Genomic DNA, 25,463 nt, shown 5'->3' on the forward strand with positions numbered 1-25,463 from the left:
AATGCTAAGGAATGCCTTTGATAAAATACATGAAAAACTAACTATGCCACCTTGCATAATTTTTAATGTTTAGGAGGTACTTTTTGCTCTGTATCATAAAATTATCTAGAATTTTCACTTTTTGAGGAAGATTTGGTCTTCTGCCATAAATCTTCATGAGGGTTCTCTGCCTGGAACAGCATGGATGATGAGGAAGCTGCTGCGTGCAGATATTTGCTATGTGAAAGCATAGAAAATCCATGTGTCCTCCACTTCATTGAGGGAAGCACCATTGCTTAGCAATTTATCCCATTACTAAAAACAGGCTGTGCTAATGTACTCACATTCAGCTGCTGACCAGCAACGGGGCCCTCAGCTTTAATTGGGAGCATATGATCACTCCAGCTGGCAGGTGACACCTTTGGCAATATGCCCTGGCAGCTCAACAAAAGACTTTCAGATATCAAAGCAAGGGGAAAGAACTGTCTTTATAAGGAAAATGGTTTGACTGTTCTTGCATTTTGCTTCTGTAAGAATTATTGCTTCTAACTTGCCGATGGAAAGGGCAAATTTAGAGACTGAAATTAACCCAGAGAATTTGTACATTGTTATTTCAAATTGATAATAAATGGTAAGTTACAGGAAATTTAATTTTGTGTTTAAGAAAGGTAACCACTTTGAACATAGTTGAAGATGAGACAAACCTTTGTTTCTTTGTAAGCTCCAACCTGAAAACTCAAACCAGTCAGGATTTAGATTGGTTAGGTTATGAAAAATTTGAATCATAAAATTCTGTTGCAGAAGGGGAACTTAGAAATTATATGGAAGATAGAATTTCACCATATGGAAAAATGGTAGGGCAGAGAGACCATTATCTGACCAAAATCATGCAAGGCATAACTGGCAAGTTAGGAACATCTTGGGTCTCTTGACTATGACCACAGTGTTCCTTTTTAAAATCTTATTAAAGATCAGGGACTTTCAGGGAAACTGGGCAGTTGTCCTGGTCTATTCATTGGCTCTTGTGGTGGTTTGGAGTTTTGTACCCTAATAAAGCATGCTTTTAAATTTAATCAATTCCTGTGGGTATGAACTCATAAATAGGAACTTTTGTTGAGGTAACTTCAGTGAGGGTGTGACCCACAGATGCAGTATGGGTCTTAATCTTATTACTGATGGCTTTATAGGGAAGGTCACAGAGAGAGAAAAAGCCAGAGGAAGCAGCAGAAGCTGAAAATCAACAGAAGTCATAAGAGAAGGGAGAGTTCAGAAGAGGCTTCCATGTTCATTGCCATATTACAGAGGAATCAAGAGCAAAGTGTGGCTGGCAGCCAGCCCCAGAACACCAATCTTTAGGAAGGAAGCATCAGCTTTATGATATCTTGACTTGGACTTCTTCTTTCCCCAAAACCATGAGCCAATAAATTCCTTTTGTTTAAGCCAACCCATTGTATGGTATTTGTTTTGGCAGTCAGGAGAACTATAACCCTGGAAAGTGGGATGCTACTATTACAAATGCCTAAAATGTGGAAATGGCTTTGGAATTGGGTAATGGATAGAGACTGAAAGAATTGTAAGGTGCTTGGTAGAAAAATTCTGGATTGCTTCAAAGAGACTGTTGGTAGAAATAAGGATGCAAAAGGTACTTCTGGGAAGTGGATGTGGCTCAACCGATAAGAGTATCCACCTACCACATAGGAGGTCCAGCGTTCAAACCCAGGGCCTCCTGACCCATGTGGTGAGCTGGCCCAGGCGCAGTGCTGCCACATGCAAGGAATGCCATGCCATGCAGGGGTGTCCCCCACATAGGGAAGCCCCACGCAAAAAGAGTGCACCCCTCAAGGAGAGCCACCCCACGTGAAAAAATTACAGCCTGCCCAGGAGTGGTGCCACTTACATGGAGAGCTAACACAGCAAGATGATGCAACAAGAAGAGACACAGATTCCCAGGGCTGCTGACAATGCAGGCAGGCACAGAAAAGCATGCAGCTCATGAACACAAAGAGCAGATAATAGGGGGGGATTGGAGAGAAATAAATAAAAATCTTTTTTTTTTTTTTTTTTAAAAAAAGGTACTCCTGATGAAGCCCTTAGAAAGAAAGAATGAATGTGTTCCTGGAAACTAGAAAAGGCATTCCTTGTTTTAAAGTGGCAGAGAACTTGGCAAAATTGAATTTTGATGTGGAATGGAAGACAGAACTTGAAAGTGATGAACTTGGATATTTAGCTGAAGAGATTTCTAATCTAAGTGTGGAAGGCTCAGCCTGTTTTCTCCTTGCATCTTACAGTAAAATGAGAGAGGAAAGGGATAAACTGAGAGATGAACTCTTAAGCACCAAGACACCAGAAATTGATAGTTTGGAAAATTCTGAGCCTATCCAGAGAGTGTGCTCTGAGAGTAGAGCCAGAAGCAACTCTTTTGTCTCTCAGAGCTTTCAGAGCTCATTGTTTTCAGAAAATCAGTACCCAGGGAATGTGGCTTCAGGTGAAGGTTTAATTGAACTTGGATCCAGGCAGCCATTTCACTGGAGGTCAGGATTGGAAATGCAGCTATGCAGGGACAATCTGTGGAAGGTTCTATTGTCTGATAGTTTAGACCCATAGGAACCACATGCATCACCAACAAGGTTTTAGGGAAATTTATATGAGCAGAACACTGCCACCCTGGACTGAAAGGGAAAGAGGAGGGATGAACTGAAGGAAGAATGACTTCAAGGGGACTGTAGTGGAGAAATTCAGGTATGCGTGGTTTCGAAGGCCAGGACACGAGAATACCGAGAAGGAAGTTGATTTATTTCAACCGGCCGGGCTCGGCGGACTCTTGTCCTAATAAAAACCGAGCCTCGAACAGCCTTTTCCAGACCCTTTTATACAGAGGATATAGGATTAGGAAGACTAACAGTGATGGTAAACAGACCTTTGGTTAGGTTCTTCAGTGTTTGATCTTAGTATCAGATAGGTTATTTCCTCCAGGTGAGTTACATATTCTCCACATCCAAGCCAGTTTGTATTAGTATAGCTCCACATTGTCTGGAGGCAGCCCTGAATACACACTCAGTCTCACATCCCTTCTGAACATTCAAAGACTGTAGGGCCTATATTACTTATCTGGCCATCTTGGAGACTAGGTACTCTTGGAAATAATTTTGATTTAATGCACAGGCTATATCAGCACAACCATGGAAAACAAAGTCAAGACTAAAGAGATCTCTTCTGGGCAAAGAGGCAAGCCTTCCATGTGTGTGGAAAGGGCAGGTTCACCCTGCATTTGGAAGGAGCAGCCATCTGCCCCTGTGCTTGGAAGGAGCAGGCTTTGGGCCCATTGTTCAGGGAGAGTGCTGCCACCACAATGCTCAGAGAATGGGGGCATTCTCTGCATTCGTAGAGAGACTAGTCACGTCCCAATGCTCATCCTGAGTGAATAGAGCCTTCACCCCAGTGAGAGTATGACATCTCTGCAAATGTTTGAAAGTGCTGCAAACATATTAGAACAAAACTCTGATCCAGAGATATGTCTCAGACCTTGAAATCTACTGGAGTTTGCCCTGCTGGGTTTGGAGTTGTTTGGGACATATGGCCCCTGTTTTCCTTCCAGTTTCTCCCTTCTTGAATGGGAATGCCTATTCCCTTCTTGAATGGGAATGTCTGTCCCTTCACTGTATATTGGAAGCAGATAACTTGTTTTCTGGGTTTCACAGGTCCACAGGCAGAGGGTAATTGTGCCTGAGGAAAGACTACACCCATACCAATGTTTACCTAGTATTATTAAGTGAATTAAGGCTTTTGGGATGTTGTGATGGAATGAGAATATTTTGCATACAGAAAGAACATACCTCCTTGGGATCCAGAGAGCAAACGGTGGTGGTTTGAAGCTATGTACCCCAGGAAACTGAATCCATCTCTGTGGCTACAAACTCTTATAAAAAGAACCTTTTGATGAGGTTACTTCAGTTAAGATATGGGCCAACTGACTTCAAGATACCTCTTAATTCTATTACTAAAGACCTTATAGGAAAGGCCACAGACAGAAAAAGCCAGAAGGAGCAGCCAAAGGCTGAAAGTCAGTGGAACCCAGAAGGAAAGGGAAAGGCCAGGAGAGGCACCATATGCATTGTCATGTGACAGAGGAGCCCAGGACCAAGGATAGCTGTCAGCCAGCCCCCAAAAGCCAGTATTTGGGAAGTAAGCATTGCCTTGATAACACCTTGATTTGGACTTGTCTTCACAACTTGAGTCAATAAATTACCATTGTTTAAGCCAACTCATTGCATGGTATTTGCTTTGGTAGCCAGGAGAGCAAAAGTGTTTTTCATATACACTAAAACAATCATCAGCTAATTGTCAGTCATATCTGCAGTTCCATCTCTTATTTCTAGATATAGATTACTTCAAAAGGAATAGTCAGATATTAGTATAAGAATATAATGCTCAAGTGTATTTATTTTTCATATTAATCTACTGCTTACTTTTTAAATGCTGTTTCAGCTGACTGCCAAAGCAAATATTTTAATCTACTCTAAGCCCTAGATTGTGCTTATTCTTATAACAAAAATTGGCAACAATTGTTCACATTACAAAAAGATTTAGGATAATATCCTCTATATAGAAAATCCTCCATTAATATGGGTAGTTTAATTTATTTGCATCTTTAAAAAAAGAAAATATGTTTAATAACAAGAAGTGCTTATTATAAGCTAATTCTTATATATCAAAAAAGACATATTCCAATGGATCTTTTTTAGAGATATGTTCTTAAGTGTTAAAATGATATATATTTCTGAAAAATCATATAAGCTCATCACATTCTAATATGTCTCATGAAAGAGACTAGAAATTGAACTATGTTGGGAGTGGGTGTGCGGATTGGCTGGCTCATCAATCATCCAACTCCACCAGCACAGTCCTTCTCAAGCTTGCTGTGGCAAAGGCTTGATTTTTAGTTGCTTGTTTTTATTTTACTTCCTGTCAGTTCAATAACATGATTCTACTGTGCATGTCTAGTATATAGCTTACTTCACATGCCTCTCAATATGGACTTTGACATTTTCAGAACTGGCCTATACCCTGTGTATTGCCATGAATACACTGTTCATGTGCTTGGATGTTGTGGCAACTTCAACTTCCTGTAAACTTGTCATGGTACTAACTGTCTTAGCTTGCTGCATACCGCTAACCAAACAGTTGCTCTGGTCTGTGGGCCACATTTTAATTAATGTTGCCGTAGTGAGAATTCCCAAACTACAAAGGCAGTAAACTAAAATGGATACTTCCCAAAGTTGTTTGCAGTTAGGTTTCTACTGTGATTTAGGGCATGGATTCTGAAAAGAGGTCAATAAGGAGAGTCAGAAGTATTAATTGTTTTGCATGATATTCATGAATAAACTCATACACATTAGAGCCAAAGCTGGCTCCCACAGATGAAAAATTTCCCTTGTTCGCAATATACTTAATGCATCATTGTTTTAGTTTCCTGGCTACTAAAGCAAATACCATGCAATGGATTGGCTTAAACAATCAGAAATTATTGGCTCACCATTTTCAGGCTACGTAGAAGTCCAAAATCAAGTCATCAGCAAGGTGTTGCTTTCCCTCCAAAGACTGTAGCATTCTCGGGCTGACTGGCACAATCCTTTTATCCTTGGCTTTTCTGTGACATGATAATGCACATGGTGGTATCTTCTTTTCTATACTTTCTGTTGACTTCTAGCTCTTGCTGTTCCCAGTGGTTTCCCCTCCATCTGACTTTCACTTTGCTTCTAAAGGACTCCAGGAATCCAGATCAAAGACCAACCTGATTCAGTTGGGCCACACATTAACTGAAGTCACAGCTTGAGGAGATCTTATGTACAATGGGGCCCCACTCTCCAGAATGTGGACCAAGACCAAGAACATGTCCAAACTGGGGTGCACAATTCAATCCACCACAATCATTAATACTCAATACATAATGTACATAATGTTTGAGTGTAACTGGGATTTTGGTCCTCTCTGTTGTTCTCGTGAAACATAGCTGACTCTCAGACCCCTTTATCATTGCTCACAAACCTCTCAATTATCACAAATGGACATTTACGCATTGAGCTCTAATTGTCTCCTAGGAATGCAATTTTAGTGCTCATGACAGTAGGATTAAAAATACTGAATCTGAGTTCAAGCGGACAAGTCATTTATTACTGTTAAATGTAATACCTAAATGATGACACAGAATTATTAGTGCATTGTTTCATTGGACCACCTGTCTCTGCCATGGCAGCAGGCTGCCTCTGTCTTGTAAATATGCACAAAAGTTCAACTAAGACTCAAATTAAATCCATCCAATTCCAGGAAAGCTCCTCAAAGTGAATACTTCCTTCATCATTGGCATCCGTAATATCTTCATTTGTGTTAGACTTTTTAGAATATAGTATTCTTATAATTCAAGAAGAAGGAATAGATAAGAAGAAGTTGAACGTAAATACTTAACTGATAAAATAATTATTAGATAATATATCTAAAGACATCTCTAAGGTAACTGTAGATATCAGTAGACTTATTTATATTTGAATGATTATATAGACTATACATATGTACACTGTGTATATTAAAGTATGGGCTAGAAAAGTTGATGTGTTTGAATTAGCATGCATGATATTTGTTACTTACAGCTAAAGTTTAAAAACAATATTTTAAAATACTTAGGGATATATTAAATTACACTTTCTATTCAAAACAATATTATGTAAAGTTAGCCAGCACATTTATTTAAATCGCTAAACAGAATGGAAATTAGTTCTTTGTTCCCCATTTTCTAATTAAAACAAATCTGGACTGAGCAAAAGGAACAATATGGTAAACTTAGTTTCAACTGCTTTTGCTTAATCCCCTTTATTTTCTATTTCCTATGAATCATTTAACAACTGTTACAAAATAGGAGGAAGCGCAAATGTTAGTTTTGAGTCTAACTGCCTTTGCACATCGTAAATGTTGATATATTTTCAATGAAATTAGAATTGCACCTCCAAGTAGAACTAAAAATGTTTAATCTGATTGTGTAGTGCAGAAGACAAAGTTCGTAACTGTCTGTGCATCTGTGCTGAGAATATCAATGCTCTTTTGCAGCTTTTGCCAGCAAGAGAAGCTGCCAATGACCTTTCAGTCCTGTGTCATCACCAAAGAGTGTCAGGTGTCTGAATGGTCAGAATGGAGTCCATGCTCAAAAACCTGCCATGATATGGCATCCTCTAAAGGCACCCGTGTAAGAACACGGACCGTCAGGCAGTTTCCTATTAGCAGCGAAAAGGAGTGCCCAGAACTGGAGGAAAAAGAACCCTGCATGTCTCAGGGAGATGGAGTTGCACCTTGTGCCAGGTGAGTAAATAAAGGACTGCAGCCTCTGTTGTAGGCTCTGCCCCAATTGCATGTTCATTCAGCTGTTGGATTTCAACTGAGCAGTAATGTTAAGAAATAATGATTTTAGTACATCCTAAGAAGATAAATAAAATGTCTCTTTACAAACTTTATCCTAATGAAGTACAGATTTTACAGAAGAATGATCTCTTTTGTGTTACTCCCAAATCTCCACAAAAACTATCTTTTTAGCTATAATTCTGTGCTTATACATTTTCTGTAATAGAGTTTGGCAAATTTTTTCTTTAAAGGTCCAGATAGTGAATATAGTAGGCTATGTGCTATGCGGGCCATGTGTATTTCTGTTACAATGACTCAACTCTGCCACTGTAGCCATAGACAAAACATACACAAATGAATATGGCCTTGTTCTAATAAAACTTTATTTACAAGAGCAGATGACACATTGAATTTGACTCTTGGGTCGTAGTTTGTCAATCCTCCTTCTAAAAGGTAAAATAAACTTTCAAAATATGGATTCCTGTTTTACAGTGAACAAAAGTCAAGGTACTGTGCATAACAAATTCTGTTCACTAAATAAGTTACTGCATAAAAATACTGAGACTTTAAATTCCTCAAGGACAAGGATTGTGCCTATTAGATTTTTTTACTTTTTTATCACCAGCACTTATCACTGGGCCTGGCAACAGTAAGCACCCAGTAAATGTTCATTGAATTCAGGTGAAATAAGACTAGTTCTGAAATATTTGGTAATGTAAGAGTATTCGTTTTGTCCTTGAAAACTTTCAATTCCCAAATTTTGCTGTGAACTATCTCGCCAATAACACTGTTTCAGCTTAGAGTACAGAATATTTCTAAAGAAACTTAGAGACCCTTAGTTTCTTAATAGATATTCATAAGCTCCCTTCAGAGTTTTTGTGTGATATTCCAAACATTTAAAGAGTATCTGTACATCTTGAACTTCATGAATCAGCAAGCAGGAAAAATACTCCTGCTAATAATAATGACAGTATAAAAAATAGTGATGATATGTATGAGTGCTTCAATTCAACAGCATTTGGAATCAATCATTCTCCCCTGATGTAAAGAGTGACTGAAAAAACCAGTTTCCTTCCTTATGTCTCTTCCTATCCCCTTGACTGTGTGTTTTCCTAAACATAGTAGGCCTGAGGAAATTGACAGGATTTCCAATTACAGTGTTTTCTCCTTTATGGGTTTCCTCTATTTTAGGCGCTTTATTCTTTATCTTATGAGCTATCCAAACATCATTAACAAAGTCAATTAAACATCCTTGAATCTCTTGCACTGCCCCACTTTTTAGGGTAGCATTTTTTTAAGAATGTATAACACTTCACCTTTATCACTGAATAGCGATGCTTCTTAGGACTCCTTTGGATGACCTAAAGTGGGACTCAAATCTGCAAAACAATAAAGTTTTCTTTTAACTCCACCAACTGATGAGACCATTTGTTTTTCTTTCTCTCCCCACCCCCTCCATCAATTATCCATGTTTCTAAAGTAGCCCTGAATGGTGCACTTCCTTTATAAACAAATGTCAAGAATGCTGTTCCTTGATGACTCAGTCCTGCAACTCTGCAAAGACAGGAATCCCCACTCATAAAAATGAAAAATGGCATGAAGGTCAGCTTTACTATCATGAAACTTTACCACGGACAGAGTGAAGCATTTTAGTTCAGACATGTGAGGGCCCATTTAACCTTTTTGTCTAATTGAATTGAACATGAGAACACCCATTTTTACTGATGTTGGATGTTATTCCGATTACTAAGAATGCATCTTGGTGAAAGTGACACAAAGTGCTACATTATCCATTTTCTTTGTGCTTTTAGAGTATCCACTTTCCTTGAGGTGGAGAAATGTATTCTTGTTCTATCTTCAGTGGCATCAGGAAGTCGTTCCCGGGCTTTCTCCTTAAAGTATGTGTTAGACTGACAAATCCCTGACCTTTCTTTCATGTCATAATCTTGATTGGAGCTTTAATTTAGAATCACAGATCTTCTTTCCTGTACTTCACTGATTAGAAATGTCAGCACTTTTCATTATACATCAGCACTCATCAGGGATGCTCAGTGCAACCCAATAAAAACATTCTTGTTCTTGGCAATAAAGGGAAAACTCTAAATTGCTCTGTTATATTTTTCCAATTGTAATGTACAATTTTAGTTTTTATGCAGAATAAAGAAGCAATATTCATATATTTTATTAAAGCTAAAACAAGTATTTGGCTTCATCATCACTTAGAATGTTTTCCATTCTTAGATTCAATCCTCCTTTGTTTATATTCATTAAGACAGGGCAAGCATGGGTTTAGCTTAATAGAACATAAAATTTCATGTTTTCAGCATTATCCTCTTTTCATAAAATATTTATGGGTAACTTGTATTCATTGCAATTAAAACAGGAGTGGCCTAAATTTAACCTCTTATAAGTGGAGCACTGCTAAGGATGAGAGAAAAGGGATTGAAACTGAATCTGCACCATAGATTGATTATAGGGAAAAGTTATTTTTAGATTAATATTCCTAAGGAAATACATTAGGAGGGAGTGGAAAAAGGGGTTTTATTCATAAAATATGGTTGTTGCCACTGTTTTCTTTAGGTATGGCTGGAGAACTACGGAGTGGACTGAGTGCCGTGTGGACCCTTTACTCAGTCAGCAGGACAAGAGGCGTGGTAACCAGACAGCTCTCTGTGGAGGAGGCATCCAGACTCGAGAGGTGTACTGTGTGCAGGTCAACGAAAACCGCCTCTCACACTTAAACACCCGCCAGGACACAGAAGGTAGATTTTGCTTTCGCACTCCCTCATGGAGATAAGCATGTAATCATACCAGAAGGATGTAGGTGGCCATTTGGGGTAGTAAGAGTCTTATTTCTATTCACATTATGTTAATATCCACTGTCATGAACAGTAATCCAAATTATAGATATAAAAATGTTTAATACAACTCCATTTTTGTCAGTTCTGATTTACTGACAAACTTTTAAAAAAAATTTTTTCTGAATTAAATGCTATCATGACACAACCTCTGAGTCAAAATTTAGCAGAAGTCAGGACTTTTTAAAATAGAATAAAAAGTCATCTTTTATAATTGCATGATGCACATAGAATGCAAGTATATATTTTAAGATACAAATTTTCTTTTATAAGTAAAACTTGTTTGTAAAAAATCTCCTTTTATTTAAAATGTGTTTGAAAAATAAGTTAATTATGGCATGAAGTAAACATTTGTTTGTAATTAAGTGATATAAATACAAAAATAAAAACAGAATAAAGTTAAAGTAAAATAAGTCACTATTATAATGTGCTACGTACCAAAGCACCATAATTCCAACTCTTAAATTAGACAAAATTAAAGTGAAATATTTAGTTCATTTCACTAGTGATAGTGACAAAAAGAATAAGATGAGCTGTGTTTTAATTTGCTAAGCCTGCTAATGCAAAAAAATACCAGAAAAGGGTTGGTTTTTGTACAGGAATTTATTAGGACAAAAGTTTACAGTTCCAAGGTTGTGAAAATGTCCAAATCAAGGTATCACTGGAGATGGTATGGCAAGATGGAGTCATGCCACATGGTGAGACAAAATGGCAGCCAATCTCTGCCATGGTCCTTGCCTTCCCCTGCCCCTTTTCCTCCAGCTCAGCTGTGGGCTATCTGGCAAATGGCTTGTCTCTTTAGCTTCAGCTGTTCTGCTTTCTACCAGAGCTCAGCTGTGGGTGATCAAGCACATGGCAGGGCATTGTCTTTTCAGCTGTAGCTGTTCCATGGGCCTAGCCTCTCAGGTACCTCTTCCCATGCCCATGTGCTCTGCTGATTCTAGGCTCTGGCCTCTCTCTCAACCTCTCAAGGTTCTGCTCAACCTCTCCCTCAGCTGGAGCTGTTCCTGGAGTCCTCTTTTACATGAGAGGGAAAAATGGCAGCTGTCTTTCTGTGTGTCTCTCTGCATGCTTCTACCATTTATAAAGAATTCCCACCCTGGGTCATACCTCACTGATGTAGTCTGATCAAGGGCCACCAACTGAATCCAATCCAATCAAAGGGTCCTACAATCTAATCAACAGTGATCGAATCAAAGTTTCCCTTAACTCAGGGCTTCTTAACAAGGGGTCCATGAGCTTGAATTGAAATTCAAAAGAACATTATTCTTGTGGGGATGTGTTGGTGCAGATGAGATAAATGTATTAAATAATACATAGTATAGTGTGGACTTAGTAAGAGGTCCGTGGTTTTCACCTGACTGACAAAGGGTTCCACGGAACAAAAAAGGTTAAGAACCCCTGCTTAACAGACACTGACCAAAAAGGTCCATATACAATAGGCTTACATGTACAGGAATGGGTTAAATTAAGAACATAATTTTCTGGGGTCCAAAAAAGGATTTAAACCAGGACAAGCTATATTCAAAGGCATGAAAGGCATGGTTTTATTTTATTTTTAGGAAACCTTTTGCTAGTTTGGCAGACATATCTTAGAATTATTATCATTTTTAAAATCTCAGTTTGGGGATCAAATATAATAAGTGTGCAAAAGAAAAAAGAGTAAGTGAGGCCAAGATGGCCATGGATTAAAGTATGTGTGTGTGTGTATTATTATTATATATTAATATCACTCTGAAATCCTCATCATTACTTGGTCAAATTTATATTGAGTTAGTGGTACCTCCACATGAATATGAATATATTTAAGTAATGCTGTAAATAGACCCTCTTACAGTCACTCTGCTGAGGGATAACAGGATTTCTATCACTAATCAATCAGACTTTGTTTGGTCATCAACAAAGTTCCAAAAATTGTGCAAGATAGTACAAACAGAAATGTAAACAAAAATGTCATATTATTAAAAAGCTCATCATCATCATGAGGGCAGAGAAACAAACCAAGATTTACAATACAATTCGATATGCATTATAACTGAGTTTTAGAATGACTAGCGGTATCATAGAAAGGAACTCTCATAGAGATGGTGTGGTTCTCTCATATACTCCATTACAGAGAAATAGGTCAGAAATGCAAGAGGAAGTTTATTCCAGGCAGAGAGAAGAGTATGTATTAAGGCATACTCCTCAAGAATTGAAAAGCAAAACCAAGAGATAAGTCTCATCAATAAAGACAACTATGTTGTAATTGGCAAGTTGTGGCTAGGATAGTATTTCCCAGGAAATATTTTGGTTGAAAAGGGAAATTAATAAAGATAAAGACCCTAGATGATAGAGCAGTTGAAAGACCATAAATGGAGAGGATTCAGGGAAGAAACTGAGCAAGAATGGCAGAGAAGAAAGGAAAGACAGACAAAAGAAAGAGGCATCATAAAAACCAAGAGAAGAGAGAGCTCCTCTCACCCCCACTCTTCCCAAAAAAAGGAGTGACCAGCCTTTCACAGAGGTCATAGAAAACAAGCAATGGAGAAAAGTACTAAACTTTCAAAAATTGTTTTATGTCCACTAACTTTACCTAGCACGTCAATTCACTTAGGAATCTAGCCTACGGATACATTTTACCTTTATGGAAAGGTATATATACATTTATGTATCTTGAGGATACTTTTATGTATGTTAAGGTTGCAGGGAAGTGTCATAAAACATAAAATGTTAGTACATTAATTTTTTTTGCCACTTTAATGGCTGCATCTTTAACATTGCTTGGTAGATTTATTATAGCAGTCCTTTTAGAGTTGTATAATTTGATTGCTAGAGGCAGATCACATTTTACTTTTTTAATATCAATAATGTCCTAAAGGTTATTACTTTCAAAAGAGCCTTCAGAATTCTGAATTGCAACTGAACATTTTAAAAATAATTTTTCTTAGAGTCTTCCACACACCCCCACCAAACCACAGCAGAGCAACAAAATAAGCCACCAAAAAAGACAAGACAAAAAGAATATCATTATTAAAATGTATGTTGGACTAAAGTAATTGCCAGTGCAAGGGGCAGTGGGTATTGAATTAATTAATTCACCTACAATTAATATTTATCATGAAAATATGTAACATGAATAATTTAAGGATCTGTGTCCTTTCAGGTCAAGTACTGAGAATACTATAATAATAAGCCTGTGACAGTCTTTGCAGATAGCTGATTCTCCCCTGAAAATTGCAGTTTTTGTCCTCAAACTACGTGTGTGTCCCCCAGGAGCTTTTAACATCTCCCCTTAGGAAACTTATCCGCCATCCCAGCATCCCAGCGGGTAACACTTAATGGCTATAAATAACTATAAAGAGAGAACAATTAGACTGAAGGCTGTGAAGACTGCTCACAATCTCTTTCTTAAATAAATAAATTTATTTCAAGAAAAGGAAAAAACTTCTCAAAACAATTCTCCAATCCTAATAAAAAGGCACTAATCTCACAAACCTCTGACTCTGCAATCATTTGCAACCTACCTTAAAACAACTCTAATGTTACTAAATTCAAAGAAAAACCTTTAAATTCTGTTCTTTTTATAGAGTCACACTATGTGTTTTTTAGGGATGACTTGTAACCAAGCTGTTAAGATTACCTTCACTCAAAAATAAAATTTCTTGATACAAAAATGCTGAAAACAATTGCTATGAGATTCCTCCACTTCCTTTATTATCTTAGCACATCAAATTACAGAGTAGAGGAAAGGCCGCCTTAGCATAAGGACAATAGTTGCATTAGTCATTGGCATAGTCACTACTATTCATTGATTCACACCTCACTAGCAAGAGAAATTTTCCTCCTTGGAACTGATAGATTTAATTTCCAGAAAATCCATAAGCATATCACTAAAATATAAGCTGCATAGTATAATATTCACAAATTGGCACAGTGTCTGTGCCAGTAAAATTATATTATCAAAATATTTACTAAGTTGATGATAGGACCTAGAGATAGTAGGAAAAATATCTCTACTTGGTTTTGAAATATATCTACATTTTATTCCGGTACTGCTACAGGCTAAAGATAAATTATCTAATACTGACAACCTTTCCCCCACAACATTCAGGTGAGCAAAATCACAATCACTGCTTTAGAAAAAAGATTTGAAAAGTTCTTTACTGAGAAGAATTAGCAATAAGACCCTTGACAATTTCTGTGTAGCTGGCTGATCAGAATTTCAGTAGGCTCTGAAGAATGTCCAGCTTATGCTTGTGTGAAATTTACCCTTATCAGAAAATGACAGGAAGAGGTCTTGCCCATGGGAAGCTGACCTTTGTAAGTCCTAGAAAGCTGATTAGAATGTTGCTCATCATTGGATGCATGAACATGAATTGAATATTTTTAGAGCTCAAAGTGAAATTAAAATAGATTTTAGCTATTATATCATAATGTCAATAAAGTCTTCCATTTGATACAGATTAAACATGTTTTTTTTTGTTTTTAAGATTTTATTTATTATTTATTTCTCTCCCCTTACCCCCCACTCTGGTTGTCTGTTCTGTGTGTCTATTTGCTGCGTCTTCTTTGTCCACTTCTGTCGTTGTCAGCAGCATGGGGTTCTGTGTTTCTTTTTGCTGCGTCATCTTGTTGTGTCATTTCTCTGTGTGGGCGGCGCCATTCTTAGGCAGGCTGCACTTTCTTTCACGCTGGGCGGCTCTCCTTATGAGGTGCACTTCTTGCACGTGGGGCTCCCCTACGCAGGGACACCCCTGCGTAGCACGGCACTCCTTGAGTGCATCAGCACCGCGCATGGGCCAGCTCCACACAGGTCAAGGAAGACCAGAGTTTGAACTGTGGACCTCCCATGTGGTAGAAGGACGCCCTAACCACTGGGCCAAGTCCGCCGCCTAAACATGTTTTTAAATGAAGGAAACAAAGTATTACTTATAAAGCACCATGAAGCCTACAATGGCTTACCTTTAGGGAGCTAAAACAGTAATGATTCATTGAAGAAAACACATCAAACAATCCACATTGAGATCTGGATAACATTTGTGAGTTTTGGGATTAAGAAAAAAAACCTAGATAATGTCCCTCTGTAATGGAAGAGAATAATATATGCCAGCAGAAAGGATTGGAATATCAATGAAAAGATGGCCAGATAGAAGGATGTTTTATCAGTGAATGGATAGACAGAATGATCGATAGACACCTTATGCTTCCCCTATTCTGCAAAGAAATATGGAGTGTAAAATAGGCACACCATCCCTAAATGGCAGGCAAATTATTTTTATAATAATATGTTATCTATAATTTCCATGAACTAGATCACTTTCATCAAAGCTATTTTTAAAAAAAAGAAAGGCTATACTTGTGGTGCTATTTCCCTGCTATTTCAGAAAGTAAATATTAGAGTATGTCAAAGTCTAATGCTGTGCCTTTCCTATCCATCACTATTAAGATAACGGGTAGGTAAGAAAATTACACATGGCATTTCAATCAGAAATGTGTATCAGGGAACCATGGGGCTGAAAGAGATTCTTCATAGGTTTCCTGGTACAACCTTTAAACCATCCAAGCAAGATAGTGGTTTACTTTTACTTTCTATTTTGCTAGAGTTATATCAAAGCTGTCCCATGAAATATAAATGATTTCATGTTTCTTGACTTTCTACATTATTATATGTAAGCAAATAATAGAAAAAATATTTTTTAAAATTTGCTGACTTTAAAAAAATCTCATTAGGTTACAGTAAATATATTAGATGAACAGAGTTTGGTTATGAATACCTTTGTTGAGCTTAATTAATATAGTTATGAACACTATTAATAATTTGTCATATTTCTAAGCATACCACTTCATACTCAATTCAAAGGAATTAAATCACACAATGACTAAACTTTGGAAACCTAGAGTCTACACTAAGGAAATGGGATGTAAACATCACTGTAATATAATTATAGAATAGTTAAAACATAGGAAATCCGTGAGGAAATCTGATCCTTCTTGGAAATACGATCTCTAGATATTTGTGGGAGAAAAGGGCTGTTACCCTCTGAAATCTCTCTGTGACCAATGGGTTACAAAATGAAAAGTGAGATACCAAGGTGTTTCAGCCATTATGATAGAAGTTAATAAAAATTCACATGCTGGGAATTAGATTAAAGTAGTTAGTGGTCTACCCCAGAGGTAACTTCAAGTTTTTATTGAAGGAAGAGCTTAATGATGAGATGTCAGGATGTAGTCAACCAAAAAGACAAATGAAACAGTTTTGAAGTAATAATATATAAACATGAAAATAGTGCTTATCATAATACCTATGACTTAGGTACTTAAAAATTTGTTGTTTCATATGTTTATCATCTCCTGTGTAAAATGGTACAATTTTCTTTTCATTTGTCTGGAAATTATCTCTTGAAAGTTTCCAAAGGATCCTTCTTTATAACATTCTCTATTCTCAGCAAGTGGCTGTATTCAAATTCACCATGCCCTTTGCTTCTGAATAAATAACATTTATGACTCTGAATTGAAATAGAGGAAACATGATCTAGCTGTTATTAGTTGTTTGGTCAAATGAAGATTCAGGATTCATGCACTTTTTTCCATTTGACCACTCAGTTGAGAAAACATTCTAATTTATTTTGTTTATTTTTTCTAATATTTTTAAAGTCTTTCAAACTTTCAGCTTAAGGCTATATTCAAAAGAACACCAGACAGATAATTTGGAAATCAGTTTTATACTTCTGTCTAAGCCTTTTTTCCTTCTGCATGTTACTTAGCTTTATTTTCCCAGAAATATTTATTTATAAGTAACTTTTTTCTTTCCATTTCCAGCAACATGGCAGATGGATAACCTAAGAATCATCCTTTACAAGACACTTAGATAAGTGGGATACAATATTGTTTTTAAAGACAAAACTGTGCTCTCAATTACCTGAACAATTCTCCCAAACAAACCAGCATGATTGAACTGATGCTTGAGGCTGTCTGTAGCTGTTGTCCTTCGGTGGGGGTTGGGACCGGGGAATGGTTGCCTATTACAATGAGTTAGGGACTTGGGTCAAGACAATAAGGGACATGATACAGGACTTCTGGCCACTGAGAAAGTATGAGCAGAAAGACTGCTTTACTTCAGCAATCTCAGTGAGATATAGGAGCAATGAATGACTAAAGAACTCATAGAGGGACAAGATAAGGAAACAGATGAGCCCCAGTCTCAGCTCAAGGGAAAAATAAGCCTCTTCTAAGAATCCCAGCCATAGGCCTGTATTTATATTAGTTTGAGGTTCAAATTTATAATACATCCATGAGTCCAAAAACCACAAAGCTTGGAAATTAATATAAGACATGGTACCAGGCCAGTGCCTTGCAGAAAGAAAAGCAAAAACTTTCCAGAAGGAAATATCTTAATTTAAACCACAAGATTTTCCACAGAGAAGCCCAACAAATATTGAGCATCCAAGCCAAAATTAGAAATTAAACAAGGAAAAGTAATCCATAAAAAGCAGGGTTATACTTGCAAGATTGGAAATAGCAGGTGGAGACCATAAAATAAGTATGCTCAAACTCATTAAATGTATAAAAGATTAAAAGCATGAGAAATAATGAGTCATAATAAAAAAGATAAAAAATTTTAAAAGAAGGAAATAGAAGTTCTGAAAAATGTTGTTAAAGGAAATAAGTAACTAAATTGGTAGATTAGAAAGAGTGAGCTAAAGAAATAATTAATGAACTGGAGCAAATCTAAGCCAATCACTCAAAATGCAACACCAAGAATGAATCTGAGAATAACAGAAATGTAGAATTGAACAAGAAGGCCCACAACTGAGAAAATCAAGAGAAAGCGAGTTTGCAGAAATGATAAAAGACAAGAATGTACAGAATCAGAAAACACAATTGCCAAGGAGGGTTATAACATATCCACACCTAAATGCAATGTGATAGAATTTCAGTTTACCAAATACAAACTAATATTAAAAGGAACAAAGAGAAGGAAAAGATAAATTACAAAGGTATTAACAAATTAACAGTAAAGTTAAACTAAAATGATACAAGTACTGAGAGAAAATAATTGTAAAATTAGAGTATTACTTTCCTAGCTACCTCTCATTTGAATGTATGGGCAAAATAAAAGCAAAGGTGAAATTGTTTACCTCTAATAGATTCTAACTGAAAGAACTACTAAAAAAGATGTTGTTCATGAAATTTAACCTAGAATGAGTGTGAGTCAAGATGTGCAAAGACTTTGGTAATTACATGGAGAATCTAAATAAACAGATATGTTTGAAGCAATACTAATCATTTTAATGGCTAAACACTGCAATTAATTAATGAACAATAATATAGAAGACAGGAGGGGATGATAAACAATATATTTTTTGGGAAAAGAATAAAGATCCTCAACACCCTGAGCTATTATTAATTCATGATGCATATTAAGATTTCAGGGTAATTATTAAAGATGTATACCTATATGTCTTTATATCTGCAACTATGTCTGTATGTCTTTAACTATGTCATCCATATCTATATCTATAGCTACATCATCTCCCAATGAAATAGAAGAAATAAAATCCAATCAGTTAAATGGAAGACATTTTTTTTTCTTATAGAGATAGTCTAATACCAAATGGACAAGATTAATGTGAGGCTTTAAAAAAAGTCAGTCAAAAGTCCTTAGAGAAAATAATTTCATTTTAGTTATGAAATGCATCTTTGAGATTAAAAAAAACTGTATTATAAATGTTTACAGTGATTGAACTAAAGGTGTAGGTTACTCAGCACAAATATCCACCCGTGCTGGCAAGTGCGAACACATACTAACAAACCACAGATGTTATTTCTCAATGATGTCATTTTTATATACAGAACATAGCTGATATTTTATTTTATCAAGGAAATAAAAAGATTGACTTAAATTATATATGTGTACAATGTCAAAACCATTCACAAAAATGAATAGTGGGATTGATTAAACGACATTTTATAGAAATATTTCCTGGATAATCACAAATGCCCTGAATTTTCTGAAACATTTTTGAAGTGATTGATAATCCTCACAAACACAAAACTCAATAAAATTTATGTTGCCATCTTGATACTGTTCAATTGAGAATGAAATATGGCAAACTTTTAAAATGAAACAAGAGAAATACCTCAAAATTTATTGAGTATTTTAAATCTTCCCCCCCATCTGCCATTCTAGTCTTTCCCAGTTTGCTAATGGAAATTATTACTTAGAGAAGATGATAAAGTTCGCATCACGATATCAGTATGTTAGACATATTCCTCAATGGCATGCAGATAAAATATGTGAATGATAATAACCTAATAAGGATAAAGCATGTTGGATAACAATATTATACCACCAAAAAGATATTAATAGGCTAGGAACAGTGGAATATTCCCAATAATATGAAGTCTAGTAAAATACCTGTAAAACTTTTACTTAAATATAAATGCGCATGGTAGAATAAAGTAATAGTAATAACAAAGATTAAAGTGATGGTGATGATAATGACAGTGACAATGTTGATAACATTTATTAAAGCAGGGTGTTAATTATTTGATTACTAAAAAGAATAAATGCTTATCTGGGGAAAAGAACACTTGGCATCAGTAACTTAATGTTAAATTCATTCTCTAATTGTTCTCCCAAGTGCAACTTTCTGTTGATCAATTGCAACCTGACTGATGAAGTGCTATAAATTTGGATATTTTTCATTCATTCAACAAATATTTTTTGAGCAATTATGTTTCATTACTAATTTAGATGTTGAAGAAAGCATGTAAGAAAGGTAGACTTATCCTTGCCAACAGGATACTTGAAGCCTCATGGAAGACTTTTATTCACTGCTTTGTCTACTTGGGTTCAGAACTGTCCCATCACAAGCTTGACATGGACAGACTTCTGCAGACATGTCAGTTTGGGACTCTCCATTTAAGCCCTGAAAGTATACTTTTCTTTGATCCATCTTTAATGAAGAACTTTTACTCCTTTTCATCGGGTGAATTATTTTTCTGTAAAGCACATAGTCTCAAAAGTTTGAGAACCACTTGGATGCTTCAAGAAAATGCATAACTGTTTAGGTGTTATTTACTGAGATTCTAATTCTTTAGGTCTGGAAGGGACACAGGAATCTCTGTCTTTTTTATTCATTGGTATGGGGTTGTTTTTACCATAAGTTCAGTGAGGGTCCTTTTACAGGCCCTTTCCAAAGCCTTTGAAAGGACCAGGGAGGATCTAAGTCTCCTGGGGCCCCAAATTTATGAAATTTAGGAAACCCTCATTATTAAAAATGATGCAAAATTCCAAATAAAAAATGCTAAGGGCCTCAGATAGAGCCTATGCCTATGAGGGGCCCTGAAGCTTAAATTTCATTGGCCTCTCAATAAATCTGCCCCTATTTCTAATATAAATTTTGGGCCTCTGCTAGAACATCACTACATTAAGGTGAGAAAAAACAGTCATGTCTTGAAAAATCTATTTCCCATGGATCTGGAGAGATTGTAGAGACTGAGAAAAGTCACTCACTATATTGTCTTTGGAAGCAGGGTGGAACTTTCACTTCTAATATTGCTCTTTCCTATAATTTTTTGAGCCTTAATTTTAGGTCCCGAACTAGAAATCTTTAGAAACTATTCTATTATGCTAGCATTTGAAGCTAGAAATTAGGGAGGAAGAACACCTAACATTCTTTCAGATTTTATTTCATCTTAATGCCTGTAATCCAAGATGGAAAGAGCTGTTAGTGTAGGAATTTACATTAATGAAAAAAGATGGTAGATAAAATGTCGCATAACCTGACATTCTCAAGTGACTTTAGAACATGTGTTTTTTGTAACCCTTAAGCACTTATTTCATCGAGTCTGTTGTACATGAATGATGGCACCAAGAGGAATTTTGAAATGAGCACTCAGGGATGTGCACTGGTGAATGAATAACATTTTTTCAGAGGCACATTTCTGCTATCTAAGGATGTAAAAGAAATGGTTTGTGGCTGGTCGTTCCCTGCCTTGCTGATGATTGCTCAATAGGGAGTAGCTACTCTCTCCAGTGTTAACAGAGGAGTACAAGCTACATTGTGGAACTCATTAATATTTATTCCTTCTAAAAGCAATGGGCAATAAAAAGGGAAATAAACCAGGAAGAATGGCAACAGGGAAAGGAAGCCATGACAACAGATTCATCTTGGAAGGATTCCACCATTTATTGCACACAAAAATACACTCCAAATACAAAGATCCATATTATTAGATTATTAGTCTGGAATTCACTAAAAATGCTTCTTATTGGGTGAGGTAATTTGCAGAATAAAATGCATATGGGTACAACTCAATAAGCAAAGTAATAATCCTTATTCTTGTAATCATACGCATTTGATATACTGCCATAAAATTTCTCATTTTCTATATTCAGCACAGCTACATGTTTTCAGTATCACAGTCTGTGCTGTATCTATCTATGGACAAGGACTTTCCTAAGCTAAGGATCATCAGTCTTTTACACAAGATCAGTGGCATCTCTGTACTTTTTCTCTTGTTACTCTATTTTCTACCATAAATACTTTAAATCATTATCCAAATATCTCCTATTTTAAAGTCATTTTCAAACTGTGAGACTTCAATTATTGTCCTTCATTCAAAGCCAGTAGATCTCTTATACTGTATTACACAATTTATCATTTGATTACATACTGTTCTATTCATTTGCAATTGCATCATGAATATTCATGCCAACTTCCCAAGATTTTAAGCTTCTGAGAGAAGATATGGTAATCTTTTTGTCTCCAAATTTCTGTAGTATAATCTACCATTCTTAGCAAAGTCCTGAATACATGCATTAATTTTCATTTGGAAAGATCTTTAAGAGAGAGAAAGCCCTTTAGTTAGAGAGTGTTGACTTCCTGGACATAAAAGAATTCATAGTAATTCATCATGGATTGACCTAATTTCATTCTTCCCTTCTTTCTTTCCTTTCCTCTGTATAGACTTAATGAGATAACATATGTAAAAATACTGGCTAGCATAAAGGCTTATACTTTTTATATGTCAAAGGATTATAAATTATTTTTTCTTCCTATTTATGTGTTTAGTTTTCTGGCTAAATTGGAAAAGGGAGGAGCTTTTAAAATAACAGATCCACGCCACACCTTCTGCATGTAATAAAGGCATAATTACATATTGGCCTTTCTAGTTGAGAAACATAATGGAAGATCTGTAATGCATGGAGTCACTTTACAGTATGTCCTGAATTCTGCCTTGTGCTTACATTATATATGAAATTGCTCCTTTCTTGCCAGCAATGGAATGAGTACACATTTTCTAAATCTTTGTATTATTCTTTAAGCTAATTTCACTACTACTGTTATGGGAGATGAGATAATTACATCTTCCTTTATTTTGTAACTCTGAATCTTTGGAAATTTTAAGAGTGCCATTAGCGAAGCCTTCTGAAAGAAATGAATCTAATAACCCTGGTATTGTCTGATCACTCTAAGAGGACACTTTCACCACTGTTCAGTCTGGAAATGCCATACTGGTCCATCTGCTGCTTACCTCATGCAGGATTTCTGGGGACCAAAATCCACCTTGCTTAGGCAGCATTATGCCTGGCGACCTAATTCCTGACATTAAAAAGATAATAATGATAATAACACTAATAAGTAGGTTCACACGCAAAAAGAATGTTTAGAAAAGTGTCTTATTGTTTTACATGTCCTCAGCTACATCTCGTCAGAAAGCCTTGGATCATTTAAGTTCCTTCTGTCAGGGATTTCCAGAAGTGTTTTGAAAATAAAAAGTCATGTTTGTTTCTAAGAAAGATGCCGCCTTACTTTTTCACTTTTTTCTAACAATCCATATCAAGGGAGAAAGCAAAGCAACAAATGAGTCATGATAAATAGTGTCTTCCCATTTATGGATAGCTAAATTGATAATTAGAGAATAATTTTCTCAAACATACTTAGGCAGTAAGTGACAACACAGAGAACAAACCCAGTTCTTTAATTACAAAGTCTAAACTCTATGCTATGATATTCCCCTACCCTGTGATTTTGCTTGAAAGTAAATGCACTGAGTACTGTTTTTTCCCCACAACTTTATCAATATTATCAAAAGTAAATGCATTATCTTATATTGCTTGATGATATCTCTGTTGTAAAAACAAGCAAACAAATAAAATAATGGCATAGAACTTGCTTCTTGTAACAGAAAATTGAAGGAAAATTAGGCATAATTTAAGTACTTTTTAGGAGTCAACTCAATAAAGAAGTTTGTTCTCTGAGATGATTCTGTAAGATCAATATGGAGTTCTATGCACATTTATTTGAACCAGTACTATGCTGAACCATATGAAACTGGTAGTTTTGTAGATCGAGAAGAGTCTATTAGTAACAATGATATATAGTTCAACTGAATAGGTACCTTTGATGTATTTTATCGAGTTAACCTAGTATGAAGTCCACCTGAGAATTTCCACAGTCAGAATCAAGTCCACAGCTATTAGCTATGAATTGTAGTCACTGTTTCCATGTGAACAAAATGCATATACTCTGTATACAATGTAGTTTAGGCAAGGCAATGATTGTCATCTGTAATAATATGTAGATTTTTCCCATAATCAATATTCTTTATGGGGAGATTTGCATATTTATGGCTTGAGAGTGACTTGAATTTATTACACAGACTTTGCTCCATGCATTCGATGATATCATTTTCAGTACTTACCTATGTCCCACTATATTGTATGTAAATACATACAGTAAAGGGAGATAAGGTGATTTTAAGAGTAAATGCTTGAGGAATGTGGGACAAAGGGAAAATGCTAGTAAAAGAATATTGTCAAACTAATAACAAACAAAATAAAAACAATGTACAAATGTGTTCAATAAGATCCAAGAATTTTTTCAAGTAGATCCTAAGTATTGGCTCTAAGTTTTTAATAGCCAATTTGGAAAGAAACACTACATTAATTACAGCACCCATTAGACAATAGAAACCAGTTGTAAAGAGAAGCACAAGTTCTGGTTCTAGGGGCAGAAATAAAATTCACCAGTGGGCCTTCATAAGGAGGACACTGTGTAACTATATTGAATTACAGCCTCATTAATATTTTTACAATAAAAGCCAAAATGAGTTTTATAAGGAGCCTTTTACTTTAAGCAGTTTTCCTCTATGTAGGCTACTAGCATAAATATGAAAGTATAATTCAGTAAAGGCTAATCAATGAGGGTTAATATGGCATGGTATAGATTTATAGGTCTCTGTTAACCTGGAAATCCAGGGATGGAGTTCAGAATATCTAAATGAATGGATGTTCAACTATTCCCTAATGTAAAACACCTCTCAGCTTTGATATAAATTGAGAGGCAGCAAGTTTCCTTTTATCCCCTGACATGGGGATCCAACTATTCTGGTTGCTACTTAGGTGCAGCTAAATGCAGAGACACATTTTTCCAACCATTGTCTAGGTGACTAAGAGATTAGCACCCTCAAATGAAAATTAAAAGGCTTGAAAAGACACAAACTTAAATAAAATATTATTCCATTCTACTAGGAGGTGAGTCCTAGGCTAACCAATGCAGGGAAAAGAAAAAAATGTATGTAATCACAGCTAAAAGAAAGTCACAGGTCCTTCAATCTATCCCATAGCTCATGGCCCATAGCTAAAATCTGAAAGAGGTGAAAGGGACTCTCAGCTTTAACAATAATAGCAGAAGCAATTTAACTTTCTGGTGTCCCCTTGAAGATCAAATAGTTACAAAGTACAAACCTGTGCAACTAAATAAGTTAATTTGAAGTAAAAATTAGTATAAGGAGTAAAAAGGAGTATAGTAAATACAGAAATAACGCTATATGTGAGACACTTTTCTAAGTATTTTACGTATCTTTGCTTATTTAACCTATGAAGTACTAATATTATATTGAAGCATAGAGATAATTTCCTTAAAGCATATATAGCTAATAAATATAGCCAGAATTGAGAGTCAAAGAAATCTGGCTCCTGAACGTGTGCTCTTTACCACTATGCCAAGGGGTATAGCATTTCTATGATAAGCGAATTTGATCTTGGAAAATACTTGCCCCTACCCCAAACAATATTGGCTTTAGAATATGTGCCTTTCTTTTTAGTAAAGTCTAAGAGCCAGTAGTCTATTAAAATTATTCCCGTTAATGATAATAAAACTACTCTACACATAATGCTCACATTTCTGTTTTCTATAGCAAGAAGACATGCATGCAGTCATTCAACCAATATTTACTGAGTGCCTT

At 36.0% G+C, this 25,463-nt stretch overlaps 1 protein-coding gene across 1 annotated transcript in view; it reads left to right on the forward strand.

Annotated features, from left to right (window-relative positions):
* THSD7A (thrombospondin type 1 domain containing 7A) overlaps positions 1-25,463 on the forward strand; it is a 461,297-nt gene that overhangs the window by 239,190 nt on the left and 196,644 nt on the right. Inside the window, exons 3-4 of the mRNA XM_004459100.5 lie at positions 7,078-7,326; positions 9,946-10,127. Of these exons, the coding sequence (XP_004459157.2) occupies positions 7,078-7,326; positions 9,946-10,127 (431 nt within the window). The remainder of the gene's footprint in view (positions 1-7,077; positions 7,327-9,945; positions 10,128-25,463) is intronic.

Source organism: Dasypus novemcinctus, chromosome 5 (assembly GCF_030445035.2).
Source record: "Dasypus novemcinctus isolate mDasNov1 chromosome 5, mDasNov1.1.hap2, whole genome shotgun sequence".
Lineage (NCBI taxonomy): Eukaryota > Metazoa > Chordata > Mammalia > Cingulata > Dasypodidae > Dasypus > Dasypus novemcinctus.